General features: G+C 36.5%; 1 protein-coding gene across 3 annotated transcripts; it reads right to left on the bottom strand.

The window, feature by feature from the left end:
* Nucleotides 1-2,178: 2,178 nt before the first annotated feature.
* Nucleotides 2,179-13,610, bottom strand: LOC148097686 (acyl-coenzyme A thioesterase 2, mitochondrial-like). Of its 3 annotated transcripts, XM_087832618.1 has the most exons (5): nt 12,110-12,198; nt 11,388-11,446; nt 7,009-7,464; nt 4,966-5,153; nt 2,179-3,902 (listed from the first exon to the last, which is right to left on the bottom strand). In XM_087832618.1, exons 3-5 carry the CDS (start codon nt 7,457-7,459, stop codon nt 3,294-3,296), a joined length of 1,248 nt encoding a protein of 415 aa, XP_087688744.1. In that variant the 5' UTR covers nt 7,460-7,464; nt 11,388-11,446; nt 12,110-12,198; the 3' UTR covers nt 2,179-3,293. The 3 variants fall into 3 exon arrangements, with proteins under 3 accessions (XP_087688744.1, XP_087688745.1, XP_087688743.1); XM_087832619.1 differs by lacking the exons at nt 11,388-11,446; nt 12,110-12,198 and adding an exon at nt 13,447-13,610; XM_087832617.1 differs by lacking the exons at nt 11,388-11,446; nt 12,110-12,198 and adding an exon at nt 13,443-13,609.
* Nucleotides 13,611-14,815: the final 1,205 nt, after the last annotated feature.

Below are 14,815 nucleotides of genomic sequence, written 5' to 3' on the forward strand. Positions count from 1 at the left end.
CCTATTTTAGTCAGTTTAATTCCTCTATTCAGCTATACTAGTATCTGAACATTCATTTCAGTGTTCTCTTTTACATTTTCTGGTTCACACTTAAAACATTTTAATTATCCTCATTAAACCAAAACACATGCCAGTGGAATGGCAAAAGGAACAGCAGAGAAGAACCAATCCAAGGACATCAATTCACAGTCAAAATAATTTAAAAGTAATGTTAATAAAACTTACAAAAACAGAAGTGTTAACAGAAGCTGACTGTAAATAAGCAATAGAGGGCTGTGCAGTCCTGGAAAAGGAGACAAGTCCAGAAGATGATCCACAGAAATGCCAAAACTGAAAAAGTCAAAAATCAACAAAGGAAAGAGCTGTGTCATAAACTGGAGCTTTAAGTAAAGTGTTACCACTGTTATTCAAATAATATATAAAAAGACTACTGGAAATGCAGCTTCAAATTGCAGAAAAATTAAAAGTTAAGTTAAAGTTGTAAAAAAAAAAAAGATAGAAAAACAGCCGGAAAGCTTCCTCGGGGGTTAAGTCATGAAACAAACTTGATCACAGTTGAAGTCCAAGACACATAACTGCCCTCAGTAGTGCTCTTATTTATTGAGAGGGATTTTTAGCTTCACTGGATCACTCTTACAATTGAAGTGCTGTTTATCAAATGGGGTTGAGAGGCTAAGGGGTGGGGTGGGTTTGGTGGCAGAGGGAATAGTGTATCGATATTACTACTTGCCACGCTTTGAAATTGAATGCCTCTAAGCCTGTAAAGCATTTTGGATCATCTATTTATATTTTTTCATGTCTGTTTCCAAAATTTTGTTTTTCGAGGACATAATAATAACCAAGTTAATAACAAGTTCTAACCATGGTTACAAAACAAAATCAGCATCACTCAACAACAGCACCTGTTATTGATTAACTCACTAATAGGTGTGATTTGTGGGCAAAGGATAGCAGCAAGAGTGAAAGGTGAAGTTTACACACAGTGAAAGTGAACTAATGAAAACTAAAATTGCACCAACTTCTACGTGCAAAGGAATGAAATAGGAATGGTCAAGAGTAAGATCAGTTAATAGATCATGGATGAAATCAAGCAATGTGAATGGAAGGACAAATAAAGAAGCTGTGACTCACGTATTTCTCATATGTCATCAGAAAACAACTGTCATTAGAGCCTTATGATTGGAAGAACAAAATTGGAAGAACAAAAGGAACAATGCAATGTGGAAGACTGGCAATGTGTTGGCTTAACACATTATATATATATATATATATATATATATATATATATATATATATTATATAATAACAAAAACAGGAAGATCTTTGGCCAGATTTATTCAGCTTACATTGATCGTACAATGGTACAAAACACTCAGGTTTTTGTTTTTTTCATTATTTTTCAAAAGAGCCTGCACTTGTAGGTGAAGTTGAGAGATACCAGTAAGTGATCTTCTTCACACCATTAGAAAGAGGGTGAGTGCAGCCAGGTCAACATGACAAAAGTTGCTGTGCCAGGGACATCCTATCATTCCATGTCACACTGTCAAATTACAGCTCTGTCACTGACTGAGATTGACCATCAGCTCATTTTTAGCCTACAAACCCCACATCCCACACCTCCCACCCTGATGTGGTTTGTGCCATTAAAGGTGGAAAGTGCTATGAGGCTTTAAGCAGCTTAATATCAGTCCAATATTCTTCATTCTTATATATGGTATGTTTGTGATGCAGATAGTGAGCAAGAAGTTGTTAGATGTGATGATGATGGAAGCAAGGAAAGCAAGAAAATGATGAGGAAGTGTGATAGTAAGAATGAGGACAAATGTCTTCAATTCTGAATATTTACTTATTTTGGCCTTCATGATTTTAACCATTATACTGTAGGAACAGAAGGTCAGGAAAGCTGATTCCTTTTATCTGTTTCTGCAAATCAAACATGTTTCTAGAGAAGTCTTATATGTGCCTCTGACAGATTTAGACTTAAGGTAATCGAAATTCTAGGTCTTCTTGCAACAATTGCTGAATTTTCTTTCTTAAATAAAGTATATTTAGTGGCACTGTATTTTTTCTATTTTAGATTTTCCTTCATCATTGTTGTGCATTTTATTCATTTTAGTGGCATTTTACATTGTTAGCACTTTGTGCAGCATGGACTGTTGGAAATCTGCTATATATATGTATATATAAACCTGACCTTAAACTGGATGTCTTTTATACAAAGAAAGTAATTTTAATGTTTTAACATTTTTGATGCAAAGGACTTTAAAAAAATCATATTGCAGAAAGTATTTAACTACTATCTGGATACAACTAGTGTTGTCAAGAGACCTCTCCCATGCTCCCAGGATGTGGGTGTGAATGCCAGAGCACTCTGGAATGCACACAAAGCCTTTGCAGACTATTAAGGATCGCACATCCTATCACTACCATATGCAAACTTATATTATTAAAAGATTATACTGACTACTAAGTACAATTTTCTATTGACAAGTGTGTTTATTATACAGGCCCGGCGTATCTAAAGACCTGACCTGGGTTCTGTCTGCACATGGTAAGCAGGTTCCCTAGCTGATGGACTTCGAACCTTCTGATGACTCAACCAACGATACACCAATAATTTACTGATCTTTTTTCTGTTTCCACCTCCTGGAAGTAAAAAAGTTGATCTAGATCTTACTTTTTTCAAGCCAGAGCCACTTGTAACATTAGAACAAATACAAAACCTGCAGACAGAATCACAACTAAAAATAACAGTTGTACAGGGAGGGCACCATTTTCTTTGAAATAACATCTCACCTTATAGGAATTTTATCCCCTCCCGACCCCCTTTTTGATTCATTTAGAGCAATATTTGCATGTTTTACATCAAAGTCTACTGCTTATAGTCAGATGCAGAGTAAACAGAATTAATGCTGAGTTAAGTAACTCGGAGTTAATTGTTGGACTCGGAGCTTGTTGAACCTGCTTTCAAGAATAGTGCACAGGGAAAGCAGACGAATCTACAAATGATGCTCCAGAAAAGTCCAAACAAAAGCCTGTGAAGAATAAAACCGTTAACAACAACAACAGGAAGAGACGTGAGGATACTTAATGAAGGAACAAACAAATTGACAGCTGAGGGAGGGACAAACTGAGGCAAACACAGAGAAACAGTGAGGCTTGAAAGATAAGTGGGAAGATACTCATACAAATCACGGCTCTTCTACGAATCACACATTTTTAACAAGTTGTCGTAAATTAATTTGATGTTATTTATTTTTCTGTTACTCAGTTTTTATAATTATATCTTTCTTTTATAACTTGGCTTTAGTCTGTCCAGCATCACAACTCAGGTGAGTTCTGAAGAACTCCTGGATCTTCTTCCACAGGTGGACCTCAGCTGCTGCGTGTGCCTTGGGTTCACCTCCCCACGACAATAAATACTTAAAATATCCATGTGCAGCAGAAGGGCAGAAGGGTTCATAAGGTGGCTCCAGCAAGTGTCCAGCTCCAGGGTAAGACACACTCTCAAAGTTCTCCTTTCCATGACGCTTCAGTCTCTCCACCATCTCGTCCATGTATGCCTTGCTGTCCCAGCAGAGGTCATCCTCTCCAGCCACAAAGAGGAAATGACCCTTTGCTCGTTCAATGGGGATGAGGCTGCCCTTGTTCTTCTCTGCTAGCGGGTTTTCATAAACATACTTTCCAATACTGGCACCTGACTCAGTGGGAACCAACTTACTGTAGTCATACCCTAATGGTGAGAGAATCTTCTGTTTCTTGTAATAGAGAGGAACCCCCACATTGGCACTGCAGCCATTGATGCATACTGCAGCCTCGACACCTGGCACAAAGGTAGCAAGTGAGAGTGCAAGGTCTGCTCCCATTGATCTTGCTACTATGCCAACTCCTTTACTGCCCACCTGTGAAATAACACAAACTAAAGCTGATAAAATTTATAGAAACACTTCGAGCTTAAGACTGACTTTATTTGTTAAACCTTTTATGCACTTTGAGAGTGTGACCATTCATCATCCCTGCAAATGAAATGGATAAGGCATTATTGCTAGTGAAGACAAACCTTTGATGGCAAAATTAACCCTTTCATGCATAAATTATGACAACCTCAATCAGGATTTTTTTCTTGAGTGTTTCTATTCATCTTTAGGCATAAAAAAAAGAATACAAATATTTGAGAAAAAATCCTGATTGAGGTTGTCATAATTCATGCATGACAGGGTTAAATAACAATAATTACAATGAAACACGTCATATATCTATAGTAACATTAAACGACCAGTGGGTGGCAGGGTATGGAGTGATACATCAGTGTCCAATGTAGTGGCTTATGTGCAAGTATACCAACAACACTGACACAAATGCAAGAAAACTGCCTTTGAATAACTGTTCACTGTAGTGACCACTATGGATGAAAGGGTTCATTTAGAAAAAAAAGAGTCAAACGTTCACAATAATATATTTTGTATGTGATATTCTTTAAATTATCATATTTAATTAAATAAAACAATAAAGTTCATAGTTATTTTTGCTATGTACATTGATTTTATCCTTTTAGATACCAATTAAGCTGATCTACTGTAGTAAACTTGATTTTTGTAGAAAAAAATGAAATTGTTCATATTTTAAGTTCAACTAACAATATTAGATTAGAAACAGGTAGGTTGATTTTATTGTTAGCTTCGCCAGACCAATTCCCCATATTTGGGTTCTGTGCTGGGCTGGCTGCAGCTTTATGTTTGGAGAAACTAATTCACTTATCCAAATCTCTAAACAAAAAAAAATGAGAAATGTTCTCAGAATGCGACCGTTTTATTTTATTTTTTCCTTATTAAGAGCATTGGGGACCCTATTAGCTGGAGGAATCCAGCAGCTGAATTTCAGGGTCCACAAAAAAGAAACAAATACATGTTTCTGGAAAAGGAAAAACTTCTTCAGTCCTTACGAGTGCTCATTAAAATAACTCACCTTAGGTTGCTGTTTTAAGAAATACATTGCTTCCTTAAAGTGGTCCAGATGAATCTTTTGCGTATTTTCCAATTTGGCTTCGACCACATATATAGATAGGACGACAAAGCCTTTGTTAGCCAGTAGACTGGCTCTTGTCTCAGATCTCAATGTAGATATATCCAAGACAGCGGGAAACAGACCTTCTCCTAGAACATAGTAAACACAAAATTTTCTTCTGTCAATGAAAAAAAACCTTTTTCATTTTTAATTTCTAGTTTTCCTTAACCTCTAATCTCTGTTACTTTATTGTGTGACTAAATAAAAGAACAATAGAAAGACAGCAGTTACAGCCATAACTGAATAAAAGCTTGACACCCTTTGAACTTTAAACTAGTTGACAGATGGACTGAAATGAAAACTGATGACGTGACAACGAATAAAGGAATCTGAGGACCTAAATACACAGGATAACAAGCGGGAACACCTGGGAAACAACACTGGGCATAATCTAAATGATTAGACAGTGGAAGCAAAACTGAACACCAAGCACATGAGACAATGACTATCTAAATACAACTGAAAACACATTGAGATGCGACTACAGCTGTGTCTCAATTCAGGGGCTGCATCCTTTGGAGGACCCGGCCTTCATGGTCTACGTGGGCCGGGTCCTCTGAAGACTGAGAAGGCCGGAAGTGCGAGGCTGTGAAGTGGGATGGTCTAGCCTTCAGATTTGTGCCACTGCTTTCTTGGTGAAGCTTAATAAACTCAGCAGTCTGCTCCTTGCTATATAAAATGTAACAATGATATTAGAGTAAATTCTCTACCATCTCAAACTTCTATTTAATCAGTTTTCTGTTTGACGTTTATTCAGCTATATGAAAACTGTAACGTTAATCTCAGCCGAACGGATTTACTTGGGAACAAATAAAATACTGAAAAAAGCCAAACAATAACATTAAGTTATCTAACTGACTTATATATCATGTTTAACCTGAGTAGCAGAAGACACAGGGTCTGAAACGATTGTGCTGGGAGTTCAGTGTTCTCGCCAGCTCTAGTGAGCCTTAACCACCTCGTCAGCTATCGAGCTGGTGGGTAACAGACGTCTCTGAAAACATCGGAGCACTTTTGCAAATATGTGATGTCTTGATAAACCGAGCAGATATTTGAAGTTCTCGCTTGAAAATATGTTAAAAGTTTATTTTGTGACCCAGAAAGAGTGATATTTCAAACTCTTTAGCCGTGCTCCTCTGCCATTGCCCCATTTGAAAATTACTTTTATATTATTATAAAAATGTTATAAATACTAATTTAATTAATACAGTATTGCAAAGAGTAATAGTAATAACATTACAGCTACACAGGTGCCACCATTGTTGGAAATGGGAACTTGCTGTTATGCGCTATGAATTCTGGGATAGGTTAGGCCACAGAGGATACACCCAACCCATCCTTCAAATTCGGGGAAATGAAGGATGCATTTGTCGGCCGCATTTGGAAAAAGCCTTCGAATTGGGACAGCCTTCATTGCATCGCTGTGATGTAATCGGCCTGCAAATGCGGCCTCCAAAGGATGCATCCCTGAACTGAGACATAGCCTAAGTCACACAACTTGATGACGGCAGACATGACAGAGCTAAAAGAGAGTGAGCTCGAGTGATGGACAGAGGAAGATATATCACAGAGATGAGGAAACAAACATAGAGACAAAGACCAATACACATAAACTTGATAAAGACAGAAGGGATAAAGAGAGACTACTGAAACGATAGGTAAATAAGGGACAAGACAAGGAGGAAAAAGGAACCTAACAATAACAAACAAGAAATTATGAACCAGGATTAAAGATAAACTCAGGGTAAAAAGAACTAAACTCGGGACTACACTGTAAAAAGCTAAAATCATTTCTTACAGCAAAGGAAACAATCATAAATCCACAAGAAACCCAAAACATTGGGTCAAAGACCCAGGACCATTACAATTGTATTGGTTCAGAAACACTCATCGGGCTGTCATTTAATTAAAATAAAGAGCGAAAGCTTGGAACAACTGCAGTACCTGGAGGAGTGAACAGGACTCCACTAATGTTCCCCTCTTTGACAGGAACCCGACTGACCCCATCTCCAATCAGAACCCTCTCATTTGTCTCTTCTGCCAGTATCCTGCCTTCCTCCTCGTGCACAGAAAAATTCACCAACTGAGGCTCCAGAGACTTTGTCTTTTTAAACTTTTTGTGCATGGTGTCTGGCCTCATGGACCACATGAGACCCATAGGTTCTACTCCAACGTAGGTCCCACCAAGTGAGGGATCTCTGTTCAGGTCGATCTCCCCACTGCCATCAGCCCTGTAGGTGGCCGAGGAGCTGAACACCACTCCCTTCTCGTCAGTTAATCTGGCTCTCATGGTGACCACCTGTCTGGACCTCAACCCTTCCACCTTCACCTTAATGGGTTCATCATACAGGCACCTGGCTCTTGGTTGCAGCCTCAGTCTGACTTGGGAAGACATCTTTTCTGAAAGAAAAAAATGTATATTATTGTGAAACGCCTCTCTGTCAGACTACCTGTTGTAAGGAGACAGTAGATGGAAGATCAAGTTAGAAATCTAACTTCAGTAAGTCAGTTTTGAAAGGCATAAATCCAGTGTGCATTCAAAAGTGTCATACACCTTGCCTGATGCAATGATTTAATTAAGAAAAGGATGCACTAACACATTAACCCACTTGCAAGGACTCCAGAAATAGGCAAAAGTGACCTCTAAAACAACCCATTGAAGAAGGTTGATGAGCAAGACAAAGATTAACAAAGTCAGTGAGGGGGAACACAAAACAAAAGTGTCACACAGGTTAAACCTAACACAAAAACGTGACAGCAATTGAAAGCAACAAATACATTAAATAGATCCAAGACTAAAAGAACTCCATATCCACGCTGTGGACTGCACTGCTATTTTCCTGAAATCAGCTCATTGTAGCGAATCTGGAACCAATAAGCAGGACTGATGGGCAGACAGACTAATGATCACAAGGAACTGAACTACTGGGCACCGGTTTGCTACAAGAACCGGTTCTCAGTTCCCATCTCTAGTATGGAAGATCAGTGTGCTAATTTAACAGCTATGATCACCAATACAACACTTTATCATTAACTAATGCTGAAGATCTGGATTCAGTCACGACTGAAACATTACTTCAATTGGTTTCCATTACTTCAATGAAACATTACTTCAACTTCAATGGGTTTACATTGTTGTGCTTGAGAGACACCAACGAAATTCCTAATAAATGTGATTCTGATTCCTTTCACCACTATATAGGATACCTGGAGATCTTTGGCTCACTGGAAGAACTGTGACAGTGATCTCTATCTCTGTGCTGGGGGTTTGGGTCTGTCTGAGAGATTTCCTTCTTCCTCGGTTTCTTTCTTCTGCTTCTTGTTCCAGAAAAAAATTTCCTTCCAACACACATCACTAATTTTATTCATGTAGTTTTTTCACCTCTGTTACTGTCACTAACAGCTGACAGTGCAACTTAGTCACATGACATAACAACTAAATCAGCATGAGAGGAGTGTTTTTTTCACAGTCGTCTACTTTCTGATAAATAGCAGAAGTGGACTGAACTTAGATAAACAAACTGAACTGAACTGTTTTGTTGACATGAAGTGATCTTCATTCAGTATTTAGATATAAAATTTAGTATGAAAATATCTACAAAAACCTTGAGATAAATTCAGTGTGTACTGTATTTGTCAGGGGCCTTGGTTATCCTGCTCTCTCTTCCCTCGTCTTTGTTTTAGGATGCCTTAGGACCCTTGATTGTGTGTACCTCTGAGGTTCCACCTGTTCCTGATCGCCTGGCTGACGAGGCACTTGCGCTTGTGCGACATCGTACTTAATTGTGGATTGCCTGACCTTCCTCTCTCTCTCTGTGCACAGGTTTTGGGCCCCTCTCCTTGTGTGGTGATCCTGAGTTGTTATTGAGAGCACTGTAAATATTGGACCCCTTGCAGCTCCCTTGGAGCACCAAGCCCCTTACACACTTCCATCTTGTTGTATTTTACTCATTTAATGTAAATAAACACACAGTACTGCCTTTCTGAGTGTTACTGAATTCACCTGCTCCTGTCTATGTGACAGTATTGGGTAATCTTGCAGGATAAAGTGGTCTCACTACAAATATGTATAACATATTCATTCAATGGGTTAAAATAAAAATAAAAAATGAAAATATTGTCAAGAAACTACAAAGTTACATATCTGCAGGGCTCGCAAAATTTCAAAATCCCTGGTAGCCCTTCGGGCAGGGACTCTTCAGTTTTTGGTAGCCCAAAATAAATTTAAGTAGCCCCAATAAAAAAAAGAGCATTTTTTTTGATTGATGTTTTGTTTCCGTTACAATATTATACATTAAAGTATAATATTGTAACGGAAACTAAACATTAATCAAAAAATTGTTGAAACACAAATTACAATATTGTATAAAAATTACAATCATCAACTCAAATACTTGGTTCTAATTAAACAGAAATTTCTATGAACTTGTAAGAACTGTAGAACATGAATCAGTCTGCGTCAGATCCTGAATTTGAATTTTCCACTGAAGTCACGGGTTTTTGAAGTTTGCAAAGACTGCTAAATTGTGCCTGTGGTAGTTCACTCTTTGCAACATAGTACGCTGTTCTAAACAGATCTTTCAGGTTTATTTTTAGTATGTTATTTGCAATTGGTGTTTATTCTGGGAAAGATATTGCAGACTGAGCAATAATGCATTTCTTGCATTTCTCATGGGTTCTAATGGGGGCCTTTCTTAAAATGACTGGTCCCAGTAACAAAGGCGCTTGTCGACTCAGAAATCGAGGCAAAACCAACAACACACCCGGCAGAACATTATGTTATTTACACGGGTGCACATAAGTGGTCCGCATGTGCGCATTCGCTGTCAAAATAAAAGACGCGCACCAGATAAGAAGTTGCAACGCGCATTTGCGTCCATATAAAAAGTCACTGTTTTTGTCTGCTAAAGTGGTATTTTCACGGCACATTCTGCACCACATCTCTGTGCGTTCATCATTTGTTTTAAGCTAGCTCACCTCCTGCAACCACGCACTTCTTTTGTGGTTCGGACTCCTTCTGACATTTCTTTGGAGGTGGAGGAACACCAAAGTAATTGATTAAAGGATCTTGCTTCTTCAACATCTTTAAGAGTTCTAAACAAATGTCTGTCCTCCTCCAGAAAATCTTATGTACGCAAACACGCGTTGCAACTTCTTATCTTGAGTGAATGCGCACCTGCGGACCACTTATGTGCACCCCTGGTTATTTAGCTCGTCATATTGCAGCCACAGAAATTCTTTTGTCCATGAAACCATGAAGCTGCACTTTATTTTTGCCTTATAGTCTGATTTGTCATAACTTTTCCGTTTTGTGGTAAGCTTTTCTTTGGCTGTCACTTCTTCACCCTGACCTGTCTTATTTGGCTCAGCAGAACTAAAATATATATCCTGCTGCTTTTACACACACACTCACATAACGCTCAGTGATTCTCTGTGCGATCAACCTCTCACATGTTTAAGCTTGCTGCGGGAGATTTCACTTGTCATGTTTGCATAGTAAGCTAATGATTGATAAGACGATGTCAGAGGAATTGGTGCGCAAATTATCGTCACTCACCAATCAGTACTGTCGCTCTCTACACACAGTTCGCGCGATTGCAAAGTGAAAGCAAAAAACAAGCGCAAATTCAAACGCAATTTCAATATGTCACATAGTGACAGTGGCTCACCGATGCCAATGACATAATTACCCAGCTACATTTCTGAAAGAATGCAAAAGCATTGACATACATTTTTCCTTCCTATGATAGCCCAACGGGCAGGGCTGAGATAGATTTTGGTAGCCCGATTGGAAAAATCGCTAGCCCCGGGACGTCGGGCCAGTGATTTTGCAAGCCCTGCATCTAATATATTATCTGGCTAACAAATGTGTTTAATAGGATTTGCTAGAACACCAGGGAAAGTTTCAATGTGCTAATTTTGGTTAAATTTGAGTAACTGTTGCCCAACCCATATCAGTATAACAACTTTACACTAGAAACTCTCCCATGCTTCATATCAAAATGATTTTTGTGGAGTTAATAAAATCGATTTTCTTTTTTAATATAATTTCAATTAACATAATTTCCTATATTTAGTACAAATATACAGTCAATTGAGGAATTACCTATTTTAGTCAGTTTAATTCCTCTTTTCAGCCATACTAGTATCTGAAAATTCATTTCAGTGTGCTATCTTCAGCCACTTTCTGGTTCACACTTAAACAAAATGTAATTACCCGCATTAAACCTAAACACCTGACAATAAGATTAGGAGAGAAGAGATAATCCAAGGACATCAATGCACAGTCAAAATGAAATAAAAGTAATTTTAATAAAACTTACAAGGACACAAGTGTTAACAGAAGCTGACTGCAAATAAGCAATAGAGGGTTGTTGAGTCCCTGAAAAGAAGGAAAGAGCTGTGTAAAAAACTGGAGCTCTCTAAACTGGAAATGCAACTTCAAAAATAGTAAAAAAAATAAAAATTAAAAAAAAAAAGACAAAATATTTTTGGAAAAACAGCCAGAACGCTTCCTCGGGCCTTAAGTCATGAAACAAACTTGATCACAGTAAAAGTCTGAGACACATAACTGCCCTCAGTAGCGCTCTTACACTCTAAAAAATATTCATGGTGTTTGTAGGTAGAACTTGTTGTCATCAATCAACAACAGAAAATATTAAGTTTGTGTAACATGTAAAAGTGAGTTAGAACATCCTTCATGTTTGAACTGCCCATAACTGGACCATAACGAAGAAATAATTACAACTGCCATAAAAAAAGAAGAAGCGGAAAAAAACAGAGGTTGGCACCACTACCTGGTAAGTTTCTTGTTTTATAGTCTTTTATAAATATGTACTAGTTACAGGAATTTACTGCTTAAGTTTAGTCTGACAATGGCAGCTACATGATGCGAATTGACACTCTGTGTTATGCTAGTTGTTACTCTATAAAAGTATAAAAGAGCGTTTGTATTTTTTCCTGTTGTTAATGAAATCTGTCAATTAAATCTGTCACTCTGGTGGTTACTTTGGTTAGCCATAGGTGTGTATGAGACCATGCATACAGCAGAGGGTAACCCCGTAGCATATGTTCGTATCATCACAGGCGTAGCAGTTGTCTGCATTCTTATCACTTTGTGGGAGTAGAGGTGTGTTTCCCCTAGGCTGTGTTCGGTGAGTTAACTAAGCATTGAATTTCAAAATAGATTAATTACAAGTTATATTTGTACACTTTAAATTTGATAGTTTTAATCATAGTTTAGCATAGTAAAGTTGCTAAAGTTAAAGTTGTTAGCTAGCTTTCATTAGCTAGCAAACGTTCCTCGTAAATACAGAGTACATTGTCAATTTTTCCACTTATACTTAAAATTTGTCACTTGTCAGGGTGCATTTGGTTAGCAGATAGACCTTGCAGACAGCAGAGCATGTTCAATTTGAACCTGTATATGTTCAAATTAACCAGTCAGCAGCTGCCTGCATTTTTATCATGGTGTCAGAGTAAATTTGTGTTTCGACGGTCTTGAGTGAGATAACTAATTACTGACAGAGTGAAATGTGGTGAATTTATGCCAGAGTATTTATGTGAGTAAAAGTATTTCTATCAAATGTATTGATATTTTAAGCTCAAATGTGAAATATGCCTGAGGTTAAAGTTAGTTGACCTAGGAAGAAAAAACAAAATTGTGTGTGTGCACACAAGACTTGCTTTCGTTACCTTCTGTAATTGTAAGCATAATGGGAAGTGTGGGATTGTCAACAGTGGTCTTCAAATAATTAAAAAGAAAATTCTCTCACACATTTGGATATGACACAATTTTTCCAATTTTGGACTATAGTCTGTAGATTTTTTTTTTTTTTTTGAATTTTGAATTTTGGATTCATCTTTTCAGTGTTTCATTGTAGTGTTTTAGAGAAGGTTTTATACTTAAAATAACTTGTTAACTCAAAAGCCTCGATAAGTCTTTGTAGTCTTTTATAGTCCTTAGAACTCAACAAAAACTGTTTGAAATAGTCTCCAAATCTAGGTTACATTTACTTTCACTCACCTTATCCTACTGCTAGCAAAGGGTGCATTGAAAGCAGGGCAGTATGTAACAGATTTAATGCAAGTTATAAAAATTAAACTGTTTATTTGTTAAAAACAAAAATTAAATCAATAATTAGCAAAACGCTAGTCCTATAAATGTAATATGTTTGACTTTTCGCCTAGTAAACTTTTTTTATTCTCCAGAGTTCGGTGGAAACAAGAAGAGAGGTCGCAATCTGTTGCCTGATGGTGTATTTGAAAGAGAAAGAAGAGGATCTCTTCAGAGAACAGCTGGTAGGTAAATCTCACATTGTTTTGTGTTATATTTTTAAATAGCACATAAAATACCGACATGTTTCTTTTTAACCTACTTGCCAGGATGGTGAAGAACAGTTCTCAGAAGAAGTGGTAAAGATCGTAGTCACCAGACGTGCAACAGTGTCTCTTCCAGCCGTCGCTAAAATTGTGATTGAAGGAACAGCTGTCCTGGAAGACCTTGATGTGCCCAGAGCATGTGCCTTAATGATGGGACTTATATAAGCTCTCAATCTGAGCTACCCCAAACAAGTAAAGAACATTCTGTGATTCTGTGATATTTACCAAGTTGATAGGTTAAAGTTAATGTTTAATAATAAGCAGATTTGCAAAAACAAATTGCCTTACGTTGCAATGTTAGTTTTCTGAGGTATTTTAGAAGGATGTGATTTAAAATTATTGTTATTTGGAAGACTTATATATATATATTTATATTTATATTTATTTATTTTTATATATATATATATATATATATGTATATATATACATATATATATATATATATATATATACATATATATATATATATATATACATATATATATATATATATATACATATATATATATATATATATATACATATATATATATATATATGTATATATATATATATATATATATGTATATATATATATATGTATATATATATATATATATATATATATATATATATATATATATATATATATATACACATATATATATATATATATAAAAATAAATAAATATAAATATAAATATATATATATAAGTCTTCCAAATAACAATAATTTTAAATCACATCCTTCTAAAATACCTCAGAAAACAAACATTGCAACGTAAGGCAATTTGTTTTTGCAAATCTGCTTATTATATATATGCCGCTTTATTTAATATACCTTTACAAATCTTTATAGTGGTTCTCAAAGTCGGTCATCAGGCCCCACTGCTCTGCTTGTTTCTATTAATAACTAAACACTGTTGATTGGCTGGTGTGTTCAGTTAATCAGAAGTTGTAGACACCATTGTGGAGTAAGAAAAACGAAGTGAATTGGTATGTTTTAGCTTCTGATTCAACACACCTTGTCCAGGTAATAAACATGCTACATTTTCTTTTGTTACTGAGGTTGTTTGTTGAGGAATTGTACTGAAATACATTATTGTTTTTGCCCACTCATTTATAATTAAAGGGCTGCTGTAATGTTTGATTTATGTTGTATGACACAGAAGTGTATTACTTCGAAAATGTTATGCAATAAACTGTTTCATCAGTTGGAATAATTTAAATGGCTATATTTGCATGGATAATTGTGAGTAGGATATATGTAAAAAAGTAAGTTAGATTAACTCAACTAATGTAATTTGTCAACTCAATATTACCAGAAATTCTAAATTAATATTAGGTTGCTTAAACTTAATTATGCTTTCACAGGTCAAAGTAAATCATG

Source organism: Neolamprologus brichardi, chromosome 18, assembly GCF_056152115.1.
Source record: "Neolamprologus brichardi isolate AB-2024 chromosome 18, ASM5615211v1, whole genome shotgun sequence".
NCBI classification, from domain to species: Eukaryota; Metazoa; Chordata; class Actinopteri; order Cichliformes; family Cichlidae; genus Neolamprologus; species Neolamprologus brichardi.